The sequence below is a fragment of the Mycetomoellerius zeteki genome, unplaced genomic scaffold (genome assembly GCF_001594055.1).
Source record: "Mycetomoellerius zeteki isolate Tzet28-1 unplaced genomic scaffold, Tzet1.0 scaffold228, whole genome shotgun sequence".
Lineage (NCBI taxonomy): Eukaryota > Metazoa > Arthropoda > Insecta > Hymenoptera > Formicidae > Mycetomoellerius > Mycetomoellerius zeteki.
Window position 1 is genome coordinate 1,731,993 of NW_017257203.1, and position 21,061 is coordinate 1,753,053.

General features: G+C 34.6%; 1 protein-coding gene across 1 annotated transcript in view; it reads left to right on the top strand.

Moving 5' to 3' along the window:
- Positions 1-21,061, top strand: part of LOC108723211 (transcription initiation factor TFIID subunit 1-like) — a 22,497-nt gene that overhangs the window by 288 nt on the left and 1,148 nt on the right. The window contains exons 2-3 of the mRNA XM_018448772.1: positions 11,266-12,301; positions 20,542-21,043. Of these exons, the coding sequence (XP_018304274.1) occupies positions 11,283-12,301; positions 20,542-21,043 (1,521 nt within the window). The 5' untranslated portion in view covers positions 11,266-11,282. The remainder of the gene's footprint in view (positions 1-11,265; positions 12,302-20,541; positions 21,044-21,061) is intronic.

Genomic DNA, 21,061 nt, shown 5'->3' on the forward strand with positions numbered 1-21,061 from the left:
CAGGAATTATTAACGATAATTTTTTATGCATCTTACTCCGCTATTCCAGAACCATATAATAAATCTTTTGCAGACAAGAAGCTTCTTTGATTATAAATTATCCTCTTTTCGATAAAATCGTGCATTGTGTAACCTCCTACGCTTAATAGGTTTCTTCAGTTTTATTTAAAAGTTTTATTTAAAAATAAAATTTAAAGTATACGGAGTAACGATATTAGTGAAATAACTCATACAGCACGGAAGCTTGCAATAATATTGCTGCAACATTTGTAATGTTACTGTAATATTGTTGAAATAATCCCTGCTGTAGGAAGCTCATCTTCTTTAACTCTTCATTCGCGAGTATTTTCAGGACATACAAATTTGTTAAATATATGAATACTATTTATATTACACATTATTATATTTAGCGCTAATTGTTTCACAATTTAAAAAATAATTTTTTGTGTTTATCTTTATCTAAAGGATGTATAGAATATTATCAGTCTTTATTTAATTACCAAAGAGAACAATGAAAATTGAGATTTAATCAAGTTGGAGTGTCAGAAACACATCCCACGTGAATAATTACATTTAAAAAAATCATGTGAGTAATGTAAGATTAAAAAGACCCCCAATGTTCGTGCAAATGTCGAACCCGAGACTACGTCTGTATCACTCTTTCTCACAATTAATAAATGGATATGACGACACACAGTGGCTGCAAAGTTCTTTCGATCTTGAAATATTTTCCACTTTTATGACACGCAATTGCTACAATATTCAATACAACACGCGTTTCTTTCTAAGCGGCTTGTGGGGATTTCGATTATTTGCAATAAAGGTATTGTGATAGAGAATTGCAAAAGTTACGATGTGCGTTCTTCCGAAGGAAAGAGAAAAAAATATCAAATTACGCTTAAAAAGGAAATTGAATTTCCTGAGTTGCGTTTATACATACTTTTAACAACCAGATATGTGCGCCAGTAGAGACGCTCGAAAGTGGTTGACCTTCAAGTGCCACGTCGATGATCCTAAAGACTGATGAAATTCACCGCAGTACATCTTTAAATTTTCAGAGGCAGTACATAATCTATCTTGCTTGTCTAAATTTTAACTGCCCTTGTTGAGAATTAGACTCTGAAACCCCCTCCTTCCGGGTAATAAATCATGTCTGTGAAGCTGGACCCCCCACGATCGAAAATCAAGTTCGGAATAGGTCAAAAATTTAGTGCTAATTTTTTTTACCGCTAAACGGTTGGAGCACTAAATTTCGGACTAGAGTACTAAATTAGCACCTAATTAGCACTAAATTTTGGACCTATTCCGAACTTGATTTTCGATGGTGGAGGGTCCAGCTTCACAGACATTAATAAATCCACGTTTACTCTACATTTGCTCTCAAATGAAAGTCGAATTCGTACCAACTTTCAATTGTAAATCCAAAAATTTTTCATATATATGTTGATTATTTTTGAAGGATGTATTATACCTATTTCTACAAATGCGTTGATATTCATACTTTAAATAAACTATATACATATGAAAGTTGTGTTTGTTAACAATTTTATAGTTTTTTTGAATAACACGTTTTTGTCGTTTTATTTTATTTGATATTATTTTTATCATTATAAATTTAAATTAAAAAATAACAATGACAAAGTACTTGTATTAAAAAATTGAGATTTTTATCATTATTTTATAATACATTTTTATTGGAGCACAGATTAAAAAAATAGTATTTCTTATTTTGAAATAACTTTTGATCCAGATAATGAACAGTAGCTAAATTTTTTATTATTTTTAAATGCGATCTAAAATAAGCTGAAATTTTTCAATAACTTTCTCATTATTTTGAAAATACGTGTAACACATCCTTAAATTATTTATGTTGATGTTGGATTGGATTTTTTTAAGAAGATAAATTTTAACATCGTATCTCATTTTCATACTTTGTATCTTATAAATTTATTTATGTATTTTTATGATGCTCCTAATAGCAATTTCTTAATTACCACAATGAGCGCAATTACTCGCGAAAGTAGCGAGTTATTGAATTGAGTTATGGAATTGAGAACTCAGGTGATACTTTGTTTATCATTTTGTTGTTGCACGTATTTTTCAATGTTTACGACCGCGATTCAACTGCGTGCGCTATTTGCTCAATGTACCGAAACTAAATATTTGACTCTGACGCGGAGATTGAAACGGTCAAAAGTTCTGCAGTCATTATCGAAATTGCCGTTACGACTGCTTTGTTTATGAACGGCTCTTCGTGTTTTCGTTCTTCGTCGGATTTTATCAAAGAAATATAATTTCCCGAAGAGTGACGAAACTCCGACATAAACCTTTTATGACTATTTAATGTTAATGAGCAGTATATTCTGGATACAGTTTATTCTGGAGATTCGTCTTATCTCAAGATTGAGTTCATATTCTCTCTTCTAAACTTAAGATAATCATTTTTATTCTACGGTAAAAATGAAAATTTACAAAAAATGAATTATAAGAGTTACAATAAAACTATCTTTTATAATATTCACATTTTAATTGTTTTTATTTAGGATAATTGATTTGTCAGAAATTAATACGAAATATTTTAAAATTGGGAACCTCAATATATTTTTATTACTAATGTAGACATGATATCGCGTTTATAAATTTTTATGAAGGCACAGATGATGGATTAAAAAATTAAATTGTTTTGCATGTAGCTATGATATTAATAATTCATTGTATTTTCAAGCTTTATTTTTTACGAATTAAAAAATATATTTTAAGCAATAAACTTAAAATGTATTCTTTTAATAATCAATAAGCTTAAAAAATTCTACTTAATATGAATTTTTTGATGAAAAACATAAAATAAAAATATTTTTATCGTTAAAAATCTTTTTGACGATTGTCTATTCTATTGACAAGTCTATTCTAAAAATTAGAAAAAGATAAGTAAATTAAACTGAGATTAAAATTAATCTTACATTGGTGGAACTGGCCTGAATCTATTGGCCTTTCTGCTCTTTAAGTTTTTTTCTTTTCAAATATATACCTACACAAAAGATTTTTTGGAGTTAGGTAGATGCGTACAGATCGTAACATTCCATTGATGTAGGTCACAATCATGGCTGCTTTTTAACTGTTCCACTAGAAATGAACTGGTTTTTTGCCAGAGATCTCACTATCCGGAGATTCGATTGCCACTATTAAAATTGATATTTTCTTGTTCAGCTCTTTCTGTTAAAAAAATTTCTTCTGCAAAAAATCGATGCGCGTATTCAAAAAATGATCATCAAAATTTAAAAGTGATTAGCCCAAGATTTATTTCATCTGCCGGAAAACCGGAAATTTGTTCAAAAAGCCAGAGCCTCCGGTTGAAAGAACAGAGAAATAGCAACCGTATTCATAACATTCCATGCCAGTGATTCATATACTAAAACTTGAGTATAATTGTCCGAGTCGAACGACTTCTTTAACGTTCCGTGACTTCGTAATTTTTTTCTAAACTCGAAGTAGAATTCTAGAAATATATTTTTCAATAAGTATATAAACTTTTAAGTAACACAAACAAGTTAATTTTTTTATCTCTCATTCTGATATGCTTCTTTAACAACGTAATTGCATTTATTTTACAATTAATTACTCTTGCTAATTGTGGAATTTATCAAGTGCGATTTTAATAATTGTGATTTATCAAGATATATTTTTACATTTCATAAGAAGCTTAAGAAGGAAAATACAGCTTTCGAATAGATGAAAGATCGAATAAACGCAAACTGTTTAATCGTTAAGTGGCCGCAATTATTATTTGATTCCCTACAATAGAATTTTTGTTCATGAAAAAATTACGAGCAATAAACAGAAAACATTAATGAAATTATTGAGACTTAAAAATTATAAACATGTGTAATTTCCAAGTTGTATTATTATAATAATTAAAAGTTGTCCGCATTTATTATCACAAGATATATTTCTACATTTCACGGGATAAAATGCTCAAGAATAAGAAGAAGTTGGTTTCTGAATAGACCATTTGTTCAAGAATAAGAAGAAGATGGTTTCTGAATAGACTATGAGCTATATAAATAGACTATTATCTATGTAAATAGACTATTATATAAATAAATTGCATTATTTAAGCAGTTGTAATCATCATTTAATTCTTTATAAAAGGATTTTTTGTTTATGAAAAAAATGACACAAGTGATAAATGGAGAACATTAATAAAATTATTAAGATTAAAAATTTATTATAGATGTATATATGGATGTATATTTGGGCTTCCAAGTCATATATTATTATAATGATTAAAAACCCACATTTATTACATATTTCGCGAGATATTTCTACATTTCATGAGATAATCAAGAACAAGAATACGGCTTCTATAAACAAACATAAGCACTATTTAATTCTTAAAGGGCTATAATCGCATCATCATTCTCTATAATAAAATTTGTTAATTATAGAAAAATTACACAAGCGGTAAATGGAAAATAATGATGAAATTATTCGGATTAAAAAATTATCACATAGAATACATATGGATGTGTAACTTTTAAGTCATATATGGCGTTATAATAATTAAAAGCCGCCCGCATTTGTTATCGCAACCTTGAGCTAATCATTAATGATGCATTTTTAACGACGTTGTAATTACGTATTGGCATAGTTCGATGAGGAGGCGTTGTCTTTGAACAAAGAGACAACTCTGAGGCTTTATTCATGACACGAAATCATCAACTGTGTATACCATTCAGTACTTGTTATCCGAGTCGCGTGTTAAAGTGTAATGTCGATATTTTTGCGTTCAATCGATTGTAAAACGCAGGCCCGAATGCGACAATCAAGGCTACAAAATGACTCCATATAAGGCCAAGCGCGTCGTAAAGCAATTTTTAATATTTTTCTAAATTACGCTGAGCGGCGTGAATAGCGGCGTCTCACGAGATAGCATTTTTGAAATAGCAATGAATGACGATAATGAGAAGCCTGAAATGCACGAGGATGCGGAAAAAGCGCGCTAGGAAGTGATCCAGTGCGACGTGAGCGCATTCTTGAAACGTGGGAGCGACTCCCGGCGTGCTGCAATAAAAAGCTATACAGGGTGTCTCCAGCGTTATACACCTGCTTTCCTTAAGCTACATCGGGAGATGCGCTGCGAAAGTACATGGACAGGACGATTTTGCTAAAATTTAGCCAGAATAATTATGTAAGAATCTCAAGTATGATGAGTATTAATGAATAATTTTGCAATATTGACATTTTATCAGTTTGAGCGTCTTAGATAATTATTTTGATAGTCCAACAAAATTATTTTTAGATCTGTATCTAGATAAATTTTTAGATACTTCAGCCAAACCTTTCCAGTCCTTTGCCAACGGAATATCTTTCGGATAATTCGAAAATAATTTACAACCCTGGTGAAAGAATTCTTACAATATCTCGGAATATTTTTAAAATCTTTTATATTTTAAATTTATAAAGATTCCTTAAAAATACATCTTAAACTTTACTTTTTTAGATTATATATTTTCTTTAGAAATTATAAAATGAGAAATCTTAGAATATTTCAGAATTCATATAAAGAATTCCAGGAGAGACGTAGACTTTTTCAACTGAAAAATTTCAGCTTCTGAAAAATATTCTGAAAAATTATGTGAGGAATTTAAAGAAAAGTTTTTACCAGGAAAATAACTGTAGCAAGAATTAAAGTCCATAGGTTAACGAATATCGCGTGAGAGATGAACGTCTAACTGAGATGTGAAAGCTATTCTATCAATTTTTCGAGTCTTTCATCTTCCCTCTTTCAGCTGTCTAACTATCAAGTGAGACTCACTGTTGGAATGAAATTTAATGATCCGGCGATTTTCACTCGCGGAAGGAAATGTGACCTTCGACACACCCTGTACACACACGCCGACGCTACGAGCGCGTGTCGGGCGTGTGTGACCCGCCTTGCTCTCCCGCGTGGCGTGATTAAAAGTTCAATGAACCGCGCGCGATTCGCGGTATAGTTGTCTCTCCCTTCATTGATCACTGCGTGACGATGAGATGGTTGACGGCGATGAGTCACGAGGTGCAGTACGTGGAGCGATGGGACTTCGGAAAGTCGATCTCGTACCGCGTGGAGACGAGCCGCGCGCGGGCCATCGAGGATTGCGTTAATTACCGTCGAGAAAGTACCGTTCGCGCAATATGTATTCGCACGCGAAGCGTAAAGCGCGCGCGTTATTCGCATTGCTCGCCGCCGATTCCGTCGACATTCTTTCTTTCCCAACGGGACTTTTCTTGGAGACGGTCGAATCGGAGATCTAACCGATTCGCTTCACTCTCAGCTATCAGACGCTACTCTTAGATGTTAGTGGACTTTCGCGGATAGGCGCAAAACTATAATTCATACGGTGAAAGCGCTGCGTACGGACCTACTTTTTTATTTGGGGATAACGAGGATCTTCATCTTTCTACATTTCCGACGACGATGTTTATGTTTATGAAATGTAAAATGATGACCTTTGCTTTAATGTGTCACGATATTAACATAAATTCTTTTTAATTGCAAAAAAGAAAAACACACAGAGAGAAAAATGTTTGGTATTTATAACTATAATTATATATTACTATAATTATGATTATTAATAATAATAACAGTAACTATATATATATAGTTCCAGCAACAAATGTATATAATTGGCAACCTAAAATGACTATAATTATAGTTGTTATAACCATAAAATAGTTGAAATTACCATAAAAATGATTCAAGTAACTATAAAATGCAGTACAGAATGTTACAACAGTTGTACAGTAAGTATTATTGATTGGAAAATGAAAGATATTATAATTATCGCTAATGTCCGGAACTAATTTTTAACATTGAACTACTCGTTAACTTTACAAGTTTTTTTCTTCGTGCCACATGTTATTAACTGTATTAGCCGAGATTTAGAATTCTACTCGTAAATGATTAGTATTGCAACTTATGATTAATAAGCCTGTAAATGGCGCAGGAAAATAACTCTTGGTTTGCACCATTAACACGTTTATGATATTCCAAGAATTATAACGTTAGTTATTGTTTAGTATTGTGAGTCTCGTAGTCTCGCGAAACAAAGATTCTGCTATTGTTTTTAAGCGGAATGTCTTGCGTGCGCGCTTTTCAATTTCTCACCGGCTAATGATTTTTCTTAATTTACGTGTAGAAATTATAATTATATTTAACCTTCCGGCAGTCGCACCTTTTCGCATCTGACGAGCGCGATGTACCTACACGAGTACACGACGATCTGTCATCAAGGCGGTACGTTTAATCACATTTTTTTTATAACGTTAGAGAACGAGAACATTTTTCGACGAATCACGGTCTCGTTAGAGTTGTGAATATGGAAAAATATGATATAAATATTTGGAATATATTCAATAAAAACACACAGTTTGAGATTCTTTAGAATTTAGAAAAAAAGTTGGAATTTTACACTGAAAAAAATTTATTAAATTTTATTATATATTTCTTTTAATAGTACTAACAATAATTTATTATTTATATAAATATTTACTAAAAAAAATGATAATTATAATTAGAATTAAATTAATAATTTTTGTATTAAATATATGTTTGCATTTAGTGAATATTTATTTAGAACTATTCGAACAAGTATTTATTAAAACTTAGTTTTTTTAATGTATCAATTATATCATGATACTTTTCATTAAGGCTCTTGTCCACTTATCACTATACTATCTCAGAATGTGACATTAAAAGCGAGAAAACATCTCTATAATAAAAATTCTTGCAAACTATATTTGAATAGAAACATTTTTCAATAAAACAACACTTGCAGTAGATAGAATAAACTGTTAAAATATACCAAAATCTATTATCTTGTTTTGGAGACAAATTAAATCATATTTATTTCCTTATATTATTAATTTGACATTTTGTCATAGCTGTGAACACACAGCTTATTTTGTTTGTGGTTATGTATAATTCATTTCCGGACATATGAGTATTCATTAATTAATATAACAAAAGGAGAATTTTCGCTTTTACAAGCCGATTCTATCGATTGTAAGTGAATTGTGCCATTAAAACGTATTTCCATATTAATATATTTTGCGTATTATGTTCTCGCTTCTGACGTCACAATTTAAGACAGTAACGATGTAACAAGAACTTTAAATTTATCTGTAATTTTTAATTTAAAACAACGAGTGTTCTCGTTCGTTAAGTTTCATTAAAAACGACGGAAAGATCTTCTTGTACTTGGAATTGAAGACGCTTTCTTTTCGAAGTATACACGCGAATTAGTTTCCTCACTGTTATTCCGGAGCGTCTTGGCACTTACATAGAGAGTAGACAAGCGACGGGGCAACTGTTGTTAATTCGGTTAAACGTGAGCGGAATGACAGAGAGCCGCCGGCCGAGTAATTGTATACAATTACATCATTTGTTTGCTTTCTGGCCGGCCGCGGGTCGTGAGAACGGGGTCTAACTAAGCGTTTAACGGCGACGAATAAATTTGTGTGCACGTCAAGTGAACTCATAACGCCCGTACGTATACACGTGCGTTGACGGTAATTAATCAGTCCAAGCCGACGACTGAAACGGCCGGCCTCGTGGATTCATCGTTTCTTCAGGCTATTTATTGGATTATTTATAGTTTATTTATGTTGCTATTCGCGGACGTTTGAGCGCCGGATATAGTGACGCTAATTAGCTTGTTAATTTCTCGGAATTATTAACTCGTAGCGCGTGGACGTTAATTAGCTGGAGGATCGGGGAAAATTAATCTTGTCAGAAAAACGGTACGTATACAGTCGGAAATATATCAAGGTTGTTATGAACTTATGACACTGTTGTATGCTAACGAATTAGCGATTATTCGATCAATATACATATATCGATATAACGGCGACTTATTTGTACGGCGTGCACTCTTAATTCGCGGTGACTAGACATTATTCTGCGGTGACTAGATATTATTCTGCGGTAAAACCGGGATACTATTCGATATTATTCGTCGGTAGTTTATGAACCGTAATAAAGTAGGAGTATTGACTGTGGTTTCGCTTCAATTTTCTTTGAAGTTCACGTAGAAAATGAAAAGGGAAGCCGTTTTCATCAGCCTAGATAGAATACAAAATCATAATTAAGTTACAATAATATTATAGGACATCATCACATTTGATACTTAAAAATACATTTATCCAAGGAACACGCCAAGTAAAAAAAAAGTCAAAATGACTTTAATTCTTTGTTTAAATTGACTTTATTTTGACATCATGCAAGTCAAAATGATAATTTTTGGTTACAAAATTTGACTGTTTATTGACTCTTTATTAAGAATCTTTTGTTCTTAAACAAACTATCTCTTATCAACTCTGTTTCTGATAGTGGAAAAAAATACGTTGCAAGTTCGTAGATGCAACTTTCTTGTTGATGGATCCGAAAAATACATGTTCGATACTCGCGTTAACTGAAATGACATTCGAGAAAAAAGCCAAAAGAGATTTCTCATTCGGACTTCTCATCAATAAGTGGAGAGACTTTGCCACACACTAATAATATAGAGCCGCTTCGAACCTGATACAGAGAGAATCGGTGAAAGCTGGGGAAATTGAAAAATGGCGAAGAAAAGTCAGAACGACTGTTAAGAAAGCCTGCCGCATCGACATTGTTGGAAATTAGATGGAAAATAATTCAATCGTAAACGTATCGTGCACGATAAGACATAATACGTATTCCACATGTACAAAGTAATATTGCAAAATATTTAAACGTCGTCATGCATTAAGCATACGCCAGCGTTGACGTCGCGACATTAGGAAATTTTTGCAATATCGTTTATCCAGGTACGATGAACGCTAAAGTCACGTTATCTTCTTCTTAATAAATAATTAAGAAAAAAATAACGTAACTTAGCGTTTACCTTATCTGGATCCACGTTATTGCAAAAACTCCCTATTTCCCGACGATACATTCGGTAGTTGCGAAAGAATAGAAACCGGGTAGTTTATATGTCGTGAAGTTGTAAAAAATGAAAGCTGATCGCGCGCGCCGTCATTCTTCGCCGTTGAATATTGCACATCGCTCACTTATTAGTACTTTGTCGTTAATTGTCGCCAACGATTACGAACACTTATGATGATATTGTCGTCTTCTTTTCCTCGGATCTCAGTCGTTCCTGATGTGGACGGGCTTGCGAACGATTTTGCGAATGTGACAAGGTCGCGATATGGCGGGCATACTTTTGCACAACTTTCTTCGGTATATACGGAATGGTGAGTCGGTCAAAGAGAGAGAGAGAGAGAGAGAGAGAGAGAGAGAGAGAGAGAGAGAGAGAGAGAGAGAGAGAGAGAGAGAGAGAGAGAGAGAGACAGAGAGACAGGCGACAGATCGTTTATTTTGCGTCCTATAGAAATAAATTTTCCTATGGGAATAAAACATTCTTAGAAATAAAAATACAAAACGCGCGCGCGTGCACGTAAAGCAGAGAAATTGAGAGAGAGAGAGAGAGAGAGAGAGAGAATGAGATGGAGAGACAGAGAGAGAAAAAGAAAGAAACAGAGAGTTTGTTTCGCGGTCTATACGAATAAATTTCCCTAAAGCGTATTCTTAAAAATAAAAATACAGAAACATGCACGTGAAGGAGAGACAGTGTAAGAGAGTGAGAAAGAGAAAGAGAGAGAGAGATATTAAAGAAACAGCGCAATCAATTAGCGAGTTTAATGTTTGTGAAAGGTTCAAGCGAGGCGATTCTATAATGGTCAATCGTTGAGAGAATGTTCCTCCGGTTTACGACCAAAGATTTCTTGAATAGGTCAGACAAATCTAGGATATGGGTTCATAAGGTTGTAATAACACACTTCGCTCGGTTACTGTGATGATCTCAGATGTGACTCTCGAGATGTAATAGTTCGTTTAAATCAGTAATTACAGTCAGCGCTTAGAAATCGCGTGAATCAACGATATGTGCACGATACTTTTAAACACTTTTAGCTTATATTGCAAATACTCGAAACGTGGAAGTACTTAATAAACACTAAGAAATAGATTAATTCCTAATAAATATATAGAAAATGTATTTTTTATTTAGAATGTGTGTGGGTTATAAAAATTGTAGCTTTCTGATGATATTGGAGATACTTTAACATATTTCTTATATTACTAACTTAACTATATCATTTTTAAACTATTCAATGAGGAAAGATTTACGTCCTTGAGCGGTTTAATGTCAATTAATGTCACTCGTTTAATATCAATTAACGGAAGCGCTCTTTATTTTGCAGGTGTAAATCGTCGTAAGATGGCGTCCAATGAAGACGGCGATCTGATTGATCTTGGAAACGATGTATGTGTGTCGCGGGTCACTGTGGATGATGCGACATCCGAAGAACAAGAGCATCTGTTGGACGTGTGTCCTCCGAAACTGGAGCAGAAACTCTCCCTCACCAGGCAGCAAGAGCGGGTGCTGAACAGCATCGATAATGGTGATATCCTGGTGACCTTGGGTCATGATCAAGTGGTACCGATTCGCAAAAGGATCGACGTGGTCTCGTCGGATACGATCAAGCGGGTACGTGACATTACTAGGAATTTAGAACCTGTGATACACAGGACCTGTTCAGGCATTAACGAAGAGACTCAGCAGGACACGGTGGATCACGCGACGATATCGAGCTGCGAAAGAACGAGAGAAGCTTCGACATTGAGGCATGAGGATGAAACATATGAGACGCGGGAGATAAACAATGCTTTTGATTTTCTCACTGAGCACGACGATAACGAAGACCAAGTGGAGACGAGCTACTCCGACCGCGCGAGAAACGAGAACATCGATCCGCATCGCATGATATCTCCCGCGAGTCTCTTGATCGGAGGGGAAGAAGCCAGGGTCAATTACCCCTTTGAGTCGTCATCCAGGATCTCGAATGAGGAAGCGAACGGTAGAAGCGACGTGGAGGAGACGAAAGCCGTCACGCTAAGTGAGTACGATGCTCAGCCGGACGATTCTGTCTACGAATCCCCGCCGAATTCGAACAAGTTTCGCGAGGATAACTCGCCCAAAGACAGATCCGTTTCTATCGATTCGGAATCTCGTACGAGAGTCGTTCTCAAGAGACGCGGAGAGGAAGATGTTGCCTTCGAGCGCGGAAGCAAAAGGCGTTCCTTTCAAGAGTTTCATCGTAAATCGTGGACGGAAGGAGCAAACCTAAACTCGGCTTTTACCGATGGGCTTCCTGGTATCGATAGATCCACCAGTCTCAAGGAATATCGCTGCGGACCGTCGATTTCTAATTGTAAGGCGTCCAGCTTTCTCACGAGGTACAATTGTTTCCGTTATATTTTCATACTTTTCTCACACAAGGAGTTTATGCACGAAAAGATTTTGCTGAAATATCTAAAAATTTAAATAGATATAGATTTGAAAATAATTTTGTTCGAATTATCAAAATAATTATGCAGGATGCTCAAATTGATGCTAAAATATTAAAACTTTTTGTAAGATTATCATTAATGCTTAAACATTTTACATAATGATTTTGATGTTCCAGTAAAATTATTTTCAAATTTGTATGTTGTAAATTTTTGAAGCACTTCAGTAAACTCGTTCTTAAAAAATTTTTCTCTGTGTGCTTTAGGTCGGAGAAAAGAACGAAATTGTTAAACGAACTTTCTGAGAGGATTATATAATGTTCTGTAAATTAACAACTTTTTTAACGAATATTAAAACTCTGAAAAGTATTCATACACACAAAAGAATATTCCTAATGCAACTTTTGTAATTATTGAAAATTAAAGAAAAATTAAAGGTATTAATTTTTGTGGCAAATAAAAATTCGACAAATCGGTTTTAAAAACTCGACAAATTTGGTTGTCCAATTTCTCTCATTAATTTATGTTGATTATAAAGTATACGAACATTTTAATCGAATTAAAATCGTGTTTTTTAACTTTCTGCACTACGAAGATATTGTGATATTTTTATAAGAAGTTCTTTCTATCTTGATCTCTCGTTCAGCTAAAATCCCATCTGTCTTTGTAGCAACTTCTCACGGTGAGCTCATATCGCTAAACCAACTTGGATATAAGAATTCGCGTAGGTAGACTCGAATACGTCGGCAGGAAAGCGCACTTTCGTGCCGGAAGTATTTACATAGGCCTAAGCCTAACGAGCGTGCAAACTGTTTCAATTCAAACTTGCTCGACGTGCACTTGATGCTTTAGCGACGATGAGAAACGATGTGCGACGCGGGATCTCACGAAGTCGATCGAAAGACACTGACAATGAAAATGCAGATCTTTGACGACCGCGAATGCATTACGTATGCCCTACCTTCAAGCTGTTAGCATAAGTGCAAGCTCGAGAGTTTTAGAGAGCGGCTTTTAGCTGGCTTTACTGTTAGATATCAAAGGAGCAATAGCAATCCCTTGAGTTAAATAGTATTTGTTATTTTTAACTTTCATATATATCAAAATGTAAATCAATCCATTTCCTTGTAAACGTCGTCCATATTAACATATATATTTGGTAAATAATGAATTAAATTTGTGTCAAATTTAATACATTTCCTTGAATTAAATTGTTTAATTTCATTGTTTTAATCAAATTAATGACATATTGAATAAAAGCAGTGGCGACCCATAGAAAAGATTACGACCCATTAAAAAAAATTCAAATAATGGGTATAATTTGACGTTATAAATTTAAATGTTTGAAGTAGCTGTCCAAAGTGAACTTGAAACATCACAACATTCGTTAAAAATCACTTTCGAATTTTTAACATAAAAATTTCACGTTGGATCCAATCGCGCACATTCAAACGCTATATTATATTTCCCTTTCTTTTTTTTTAATTAAAAATTTGAGAATCAAGAGATTTCTTAAATTTCAGACATTTACTCTCTCTGGAGATAGTGAAACTTTCTAACGACTGCTGGATCAGAGCGATAGTGTGAATATTCGGAAACTAAACGCAAATGCGTTGCTCTCACCTGAAAAAGAAAAACATCATCACGGTCAAGCCGTATAGGTAAATGGCATCGTATAAGTATGCATTTTCATGATGATTTCGTGGTATGGTGTCGCGAGGCAAGCATTCACGTAAGCACGCGGACATGCGATGAATTAAGCCCCGTTTCGAATTGAACGAAACGCTTCGGAGGGATGGAATATTACGTATGACATGTGAAAGCGGAAAATTCTGGTCCTCGCGTGCTCGGTACCGCAACAACATATATTATGCGAAACGATGAATTAACGATAAATATACTACCGATATGAGAAGAAAAATAATCGTATTTTTATAGCACTTTAGCTTCTAGAGAGTCGTAGAATTTTTTTAATTCACCAAAATTTTATTCTAGACTAAAAATGTTTAATATATAGGGGTTTTCGTGATCGCTGATTATAAAATTGAAATTAAAATCATGAAATTTGTAAAATGATGGATTTAATATCACGACCATCAAGCAAATAATTTTTGCATATATGCATTGATTTATACATGATTTTATCGGTTTTCCAAATGATTATGAATTTGTGAGATCGTAAAATTTAAAATAACGAATCGAGTATGGCGGACCTAAATTTAAAACGAATAAATAAATCTTCATAAATTTATAAATTTTACACACTGAAAAAAAAGATTGGCTGCTGCAGCAAATTAGATGATAAAATATGGCATAGCATTTTTAATTGGTTGCAGCAGTCAATTTTTGGTTGTGTTAGTCTATCGAAATCCTATACTGACATATTGACATTGCAGATAGGCTAACGCAACTAAAAATTGGCTGCTGCAGCCAATTAAAAATACTATGCCATATTTTACCATCTAATTTGTTGCAGCAGCCAATCTTTTTTTTAGTGCATAAATTAAATTTTAACTTTTGCAATATTTTGGTCATCCATGTTGGATTCGCTATTTTAAAATGTGTGATCTTATAGATTTGTGTTGATTTTAATTTTATAATTAGCGATTCCAAAAATTTATAAACACCAACTTTAGGCCAGAACAACATATATCAATAAAAATAATCTATAGCTTAATAATAAATTTAACCATTTTTTACTTTGTGATCTTGCTGTTAGATTCGTAATTAGCAACTTTAAAACTTCTTACTGAATTATAAGAATATTTTCTTTTTACTATCAGAAACGTTATAACTTATCATGGCTCTGCAGACCTCTAAAGGTTAAGCCATATATTTTCGCTCCTATTTCGTTACGAAATAATACATGAGAATGAACTATCGTTATCTTTGGTAACGAATGAAGAAGCTATTATTATGGTCTACTTTTTCTCGCGGATTGGATTATTTATTAATCGCCGCCATCCTATAACGTACCTGTAATTCTCTGTAATTCTCTTCCGTTTGCTCGTTAATGCCGTGTTCCAGGAGCAATTCAACCTTCGCAACAATAGCGAAACAGCCGCTTTTGTTCCACGCGTAGGAAATAATTAATAACAATAGTGGTGCGGTACTGATACCGCTCAAAGAGATCTTTGTCGCCCATTATAATACGACCGCGATATCGCCGTTTGATATGGGCGCGTCAAGAAAAGGCACGGCAGTGTTTAGAAAGTCATTCCCCGGATTAATCCGCGAATAGTCGCGTCTCCGGCGCCGTAAAGCCTTAAATACGATATATTTTATTATATGTCTCTTTATCTTATCTTTGTACTTATCCACCTTGTCTTACAAGTTACACTTCCCTCAAACAATGAAATTAAAGCACTGCAGACAATTGGAACAAGGAATAAAAAATTTCAATTTATCAAAAATTGTGTAGGTATATCAGAATGCATAGTTTCTAGGTTGAAATTTGTTATTTCCCTGTTTCTATTGCTTGTGGTTTTAATTGTGTTTAAGGCTTAATGCTTGTCGGAGATGCAATTCGTAGAACAAGGTGGTTAAGTACAAAGATAAAGAGACACACAATGAAATATAAAGGAATAAGTAGAAAAGGAATAGGTCTTTCTTTTCCTGAAAAGAATAAGAAATCTACGAGCGGAAAATTCATTTATTGAAAACACAAAGATTTCTATATCACGACTCATCTCTGACTTTCGAAATAAATTCGATAAGCATATATAAATTAGAACATGGATAAGTAACGTACGAAGATTCTTAGTATTCATAGATTGTTCTAATTTTAAAATTGTTTTAAGTAATGTCCTCCACTGTTAAATTTATAACGTCAAATTGTACTCGCGAATTGAATTATTTTTAATCATTTTTAGAGGTTGTCATAGCTCGTATTTAATATGTCATTAATTTAATTAAAATAATAGAGTAAACAGATTTAATTTGATGCTCCTTGTTGTTTATTATTAATTTCATTTAAGACAATATATATTAAATTCGACCTCAAATTTTGTTTATTATTTAATAAGTGTATACGTTAATTGGACGTTGTTTACTTCGAAATGGATTGATTTACATTGACGCACATAGAAATTAAAAATAACAAAATGTTACTTTTTTAACTCGAGAGATTGGATTGCCACCCCTTTAATATCTAACAATGTGAGATGCGATTCTGTAATTGATTTATGTTTGTCTGAAGACGTATCGTACTTAAGACGATATTACATAAATATAAGACTTTAAATACCTTAATGTTTATACCAAAAAAGTTTTCACTTAAAAAAATGCATTTAAACTACAGCTCAATTTATAATTGTAATTACAAGACAGATTTATTGCGCTGTAAACACTTAAATAATTATGTTTTGTTTGAAAATTTGAATTCAACTTTATTTCATTCCTTAAATCTTAAATCCTGATAAATCTGTTTTGCCAATTACGACGTAAAATTGTATCAGCAGCAATTATATTTTGTACAAAAATATGTTTTTCGGATCACTGAAGCATCGACATAACGGCGATATTGTTATCGATAGATAGACTCGCTGGGAAAGGGCACAATCATTTAGAAAGTCGGTCCGCGGATTGATACGCGACCGCCACGGGCGATGCGAAAGCAGTCGGGTCATCGGGCGCACGAACGTTATACGGCCTCACCTCTCTCGCAGACATGCGGGATTTGAACAACAAATTTCAGTTGTTATATTGGCGAAACACTTCCCACGCGTGACTCGCGCACAATAAGGTGAGAGCCGCGCCATGTCGGTTGGACATTACGCATCCGGAAAGCCGCGTCGCAGTTATGCGCACTGCCTTGTGACGAAATCCCTCAATGCCTCGCTGCATGTCCACGATGCGAGGCAGTTTTTAAATGAAAAATCTACGATTCACAGTCAGAGAAACTCGGAATTAACTCAATGTAAGATTGGTGGAATAGAAAAAAATGCAATTAAGGTGTTGCGTAAATCGCCTATAGAATTTGCTTACGAGTATTTAGAGTGCGAAGTCACGTTTGTCTACATTTCACTTTTTTATCTCGTAAATAATGATTTAAATTTACATTCTTCAGCAATTCTCGAGCAATGCTAAGATATCAGAAATTATTAAGCTTCCACGGCACGTAACACTGCTAAATAATTTACTTGCTAAATCCAAAGTCTTATTGTTGTAAAGATTTTGAATTACTACGTGCCTTCTGCATCGACTAAATTAGACGTAAGAATATAGAGAAAAGAAAGTAGAGTAGATAGACATTATAGCCTAAATTTTTTGGTTGAGCAAAGAAAATAAATTCTAGACATAAAAATATGCCTTTTGTAGAGAAAATTATCTTACTAGTAAAAAATCTCGACATTAATAAATATTTATTTATATTTATAGTAAATATTTTTTGAAGGACGACAACGCGCAAAGAAAGTTTTATTAAGATCGTTTGTGTTTTGGACATTTGACATGTGTTGAATAAGAATAATTTTGTGGCACATTGCTGTTTCTTTTTTTATGCTGTTTTTCATGCAGCATATTTTTTGTCGAAATAAAACAGCCAAAAATACTTATTTTTATTCTTCATATTCAAAATAATGCCAAATGTTTAAAACTTGACATTAGTAAACTTTTTTTTAATGTTAAAACATCTTTCTCAAAATATTTGTTAAATATAAATGAATATTTACTAAATCTAAATAAATTTATTAGTGCCATCATTGTAGAAATTATTCCGTATTAATTGCGTCACCTTCCAAAAATAAGCGAAATTATTGCTTAATATTAAGCCAACTTAATATTAATGTTATCTATATTTGTGTTACTTGAGACATCATTTTAATCTTTAGAAAACACCTTAAAATCCTGACTTTTCAAATGAAACGAAAAGACGGCATTAATGCAATTATAAAATTGACGTACAAATTTTAATGCATTAATAAATTTGCATTATATAATGACTGAATATACAGTTTTTATATAAGCAAGTGCATAAAATACAAATATACTGTAAAAAGTAAAATGTTAATTTTAACATTTTTGCATATCTCAGAAGGTTCACTATGCGCCTTTAAGTTAAAATTAACATTTTATTTTTTACAATGTATGAAAGAGCATCGACACATATAGTCAAAATTTGTTTTTGGTATATTTCTCGAAAAGTGAGGTTCTACCTGTGAAACATTAGTTCCTTGAATATAAATTTAAATAATCTATTTTGCGTATAAAATATACGCGCGCGTTACGCAAAAAAATATAGCGCCAGTCATACTTTCTCATAATTTTCCCCTCTTTCCTCGAGAGACTTGAATCATCTGCTGTAATCTACTCTAACCACTATCTCCCCTCCATCCCCCGGCCGCACACCTGCGAACAACTCAATGTTTCGAGGTACGAGGAGAAATTACCGAGCTTCTCCACCCACATTCCTACGATTATCCTCCCACAATTCGTAATCGCGCGACGTTCCCCGCCGAGGGTAGATGAAGCTACGTGGGCGGACGCGATGCCACCAGGTATGCGCGGTTTATGCTCCCACACGCTTGTAGGGCGCGTTCCTGTTATCCTTCGTCGTCTCGGTGGCCGATGTCGGGACGGATGTGGGGTGCAGGCCGGGAACCCACGGGGATCGTCGTAAAAGAGTGCATTCTGGCGCACAGCGTTGGGTGCGTCGCGCGGACTAGGTGGTCGCTCACCGGCGTTACGCTTCATACCGGAAGTCACGGTACACGGTATACGGGGGTCGTGTGCGCGAGGCGTGGAACCCGCATCAAGGTGACATTTCTTCTTCCTCTCGTCTATCCTTCCGTGACGCTTTTGGACCCCTCGAAGCGGCACGTGCTACTCTCAAGAAACAAGGGGTTTCCGTTCAGGAAGTCCCCGTTTGAAGTAATCTCTTCCTTTTAGTTAGGCTGTCCTCGGCGTGCGTTGGACTGTTATCATTGCTTTCCATCTCGTCTCAGGAAAGAAAGATGCGTGCGGACTCTATATTAATAAAAGTAGCACAAAAGTCCATCAGATTGAACCTATAATAACCAATCATATTACACATAAATTATTAATGCCCATTTCTACACTGAAAAAAAAGATTGACTGCTGCAGCAAATTAAATGGTTAAATATGGCATAGCATTTTTAATTGACAATGTAGTTTAATTTTAATTTCGGCTCAATTAACTCTTGATTTTCTAGTTTTAAGAATTAGAAAAATATGAAGAGTAAGTTGAACTAATTGAAAGATTAAAGTTAATTTATATTGGTAGAAACGAGCATGAGCAGTTATTGGACGATAAAACAATTAGGTCCAAGATGATCGAAGTAGCCAATAGAAAAATGTAGTAGGAAAGCGATTATAGGAAGACGCGGTTATCGGCAAAAGAAATGCGCTATTTTTATTAATACAAAGCTTTAGTGCGGACATGTAAAATCGGAAAAAATAAAATCGAGTTCATTGATCTGCCGCGCTTTAATACGAAAATTTTTCGAGTTTAGTGAGAAAAGCGGGGAAAACCTGTTGCTTCCGCGTCAAAAGGAGATTGTTCGAATTTTTTACGTGAAAGACAACTTGAAGAGAAAGATGTTGCCTGAAAGAAATCGATTGGTTATTAATGGCTGTGTTCAGCAGAAAAAACCTTTTTGTAAATATTGTACGTATGATTTTTCAATATGATTGATTTATGCATTTAGAGCCAATGAGAAACTAAGGATAAAAACTGATTAAAGAATCTCAACAGTTGCAAATAAGCTACTTTTTCTGCTAAACGCAGTTAATATAATTAAAATTTGAATAATAAAAAAAAATTATTTCTAAAATTAATTTCTAATAATATCTAAAATTTAAACAATTATATGAAATTTGACCGATGAAAATAAATCTAATTAAGTAAGAGAAATCCTATTTTCGGTTAAAGCAGATCTTAGAATAAATATTTGAATTTATATATTACGTATCCAATTCTGCAAATCACGCGCCGAAATCTTTTTCAATCTTGAAATACAATTATGAACTAAAGTTTAACTAAAAGTTAAACTAAATGAAATCTTTAAACCAAGTAATATTTTTTTAAAACAGTAACTTTTTTCTCAGTGTATTAGTACAAAAGAAAGCTGTTTCACCAGCATTCTGGTTAATCGTTTACATTTCGTGGAAGTGGTGATACCCGCATAACTCAATCCGGTAAAGATTACACCCGCATTTTCCTGTTCTTGCAGACAACCGCCGGAAATAGAATCAGCGATCAAACCGAATGAGGACGTTTGCTCGGAAGGTTCCGAGGTGGATTGGTCGTGGCTGGAAGAAGTGGAGTACCTGCGAGCCGGCGGCGCGGAGTCGCTCGCGACCACCGGTGAACGTGGTGAACAGGGTGGGAGGGTGAGCGCTGTCCCCACCAACGGGAGCGTGGGGCGCAGGCGCGCCTGCGAACATCGCGAAACGGCGATGGGCCGCAGTGTCGCGATGTCCGTCACCGCGACGGCAAAGTCCCTAGCAGGTGGTGGCTCGCGGTGGCCACCCTCCAGTGGCGCGCTTCTCCTCGATCGTCAAAACAACAATAACAACAATCGTCGCAGTAGTGGAAGGCACCGTCGGTATCGCAACGGTAATAACAACAATAACGACGGGGACGACGACGATGACGAGGCCGCGGCCGCGCGTTGCAACGCTACGAACGAGGCGGTCGATCGCGAAAATCGCGACGGCGCGACGACGGTGACCGTCGCGGCCGTCGCCGCC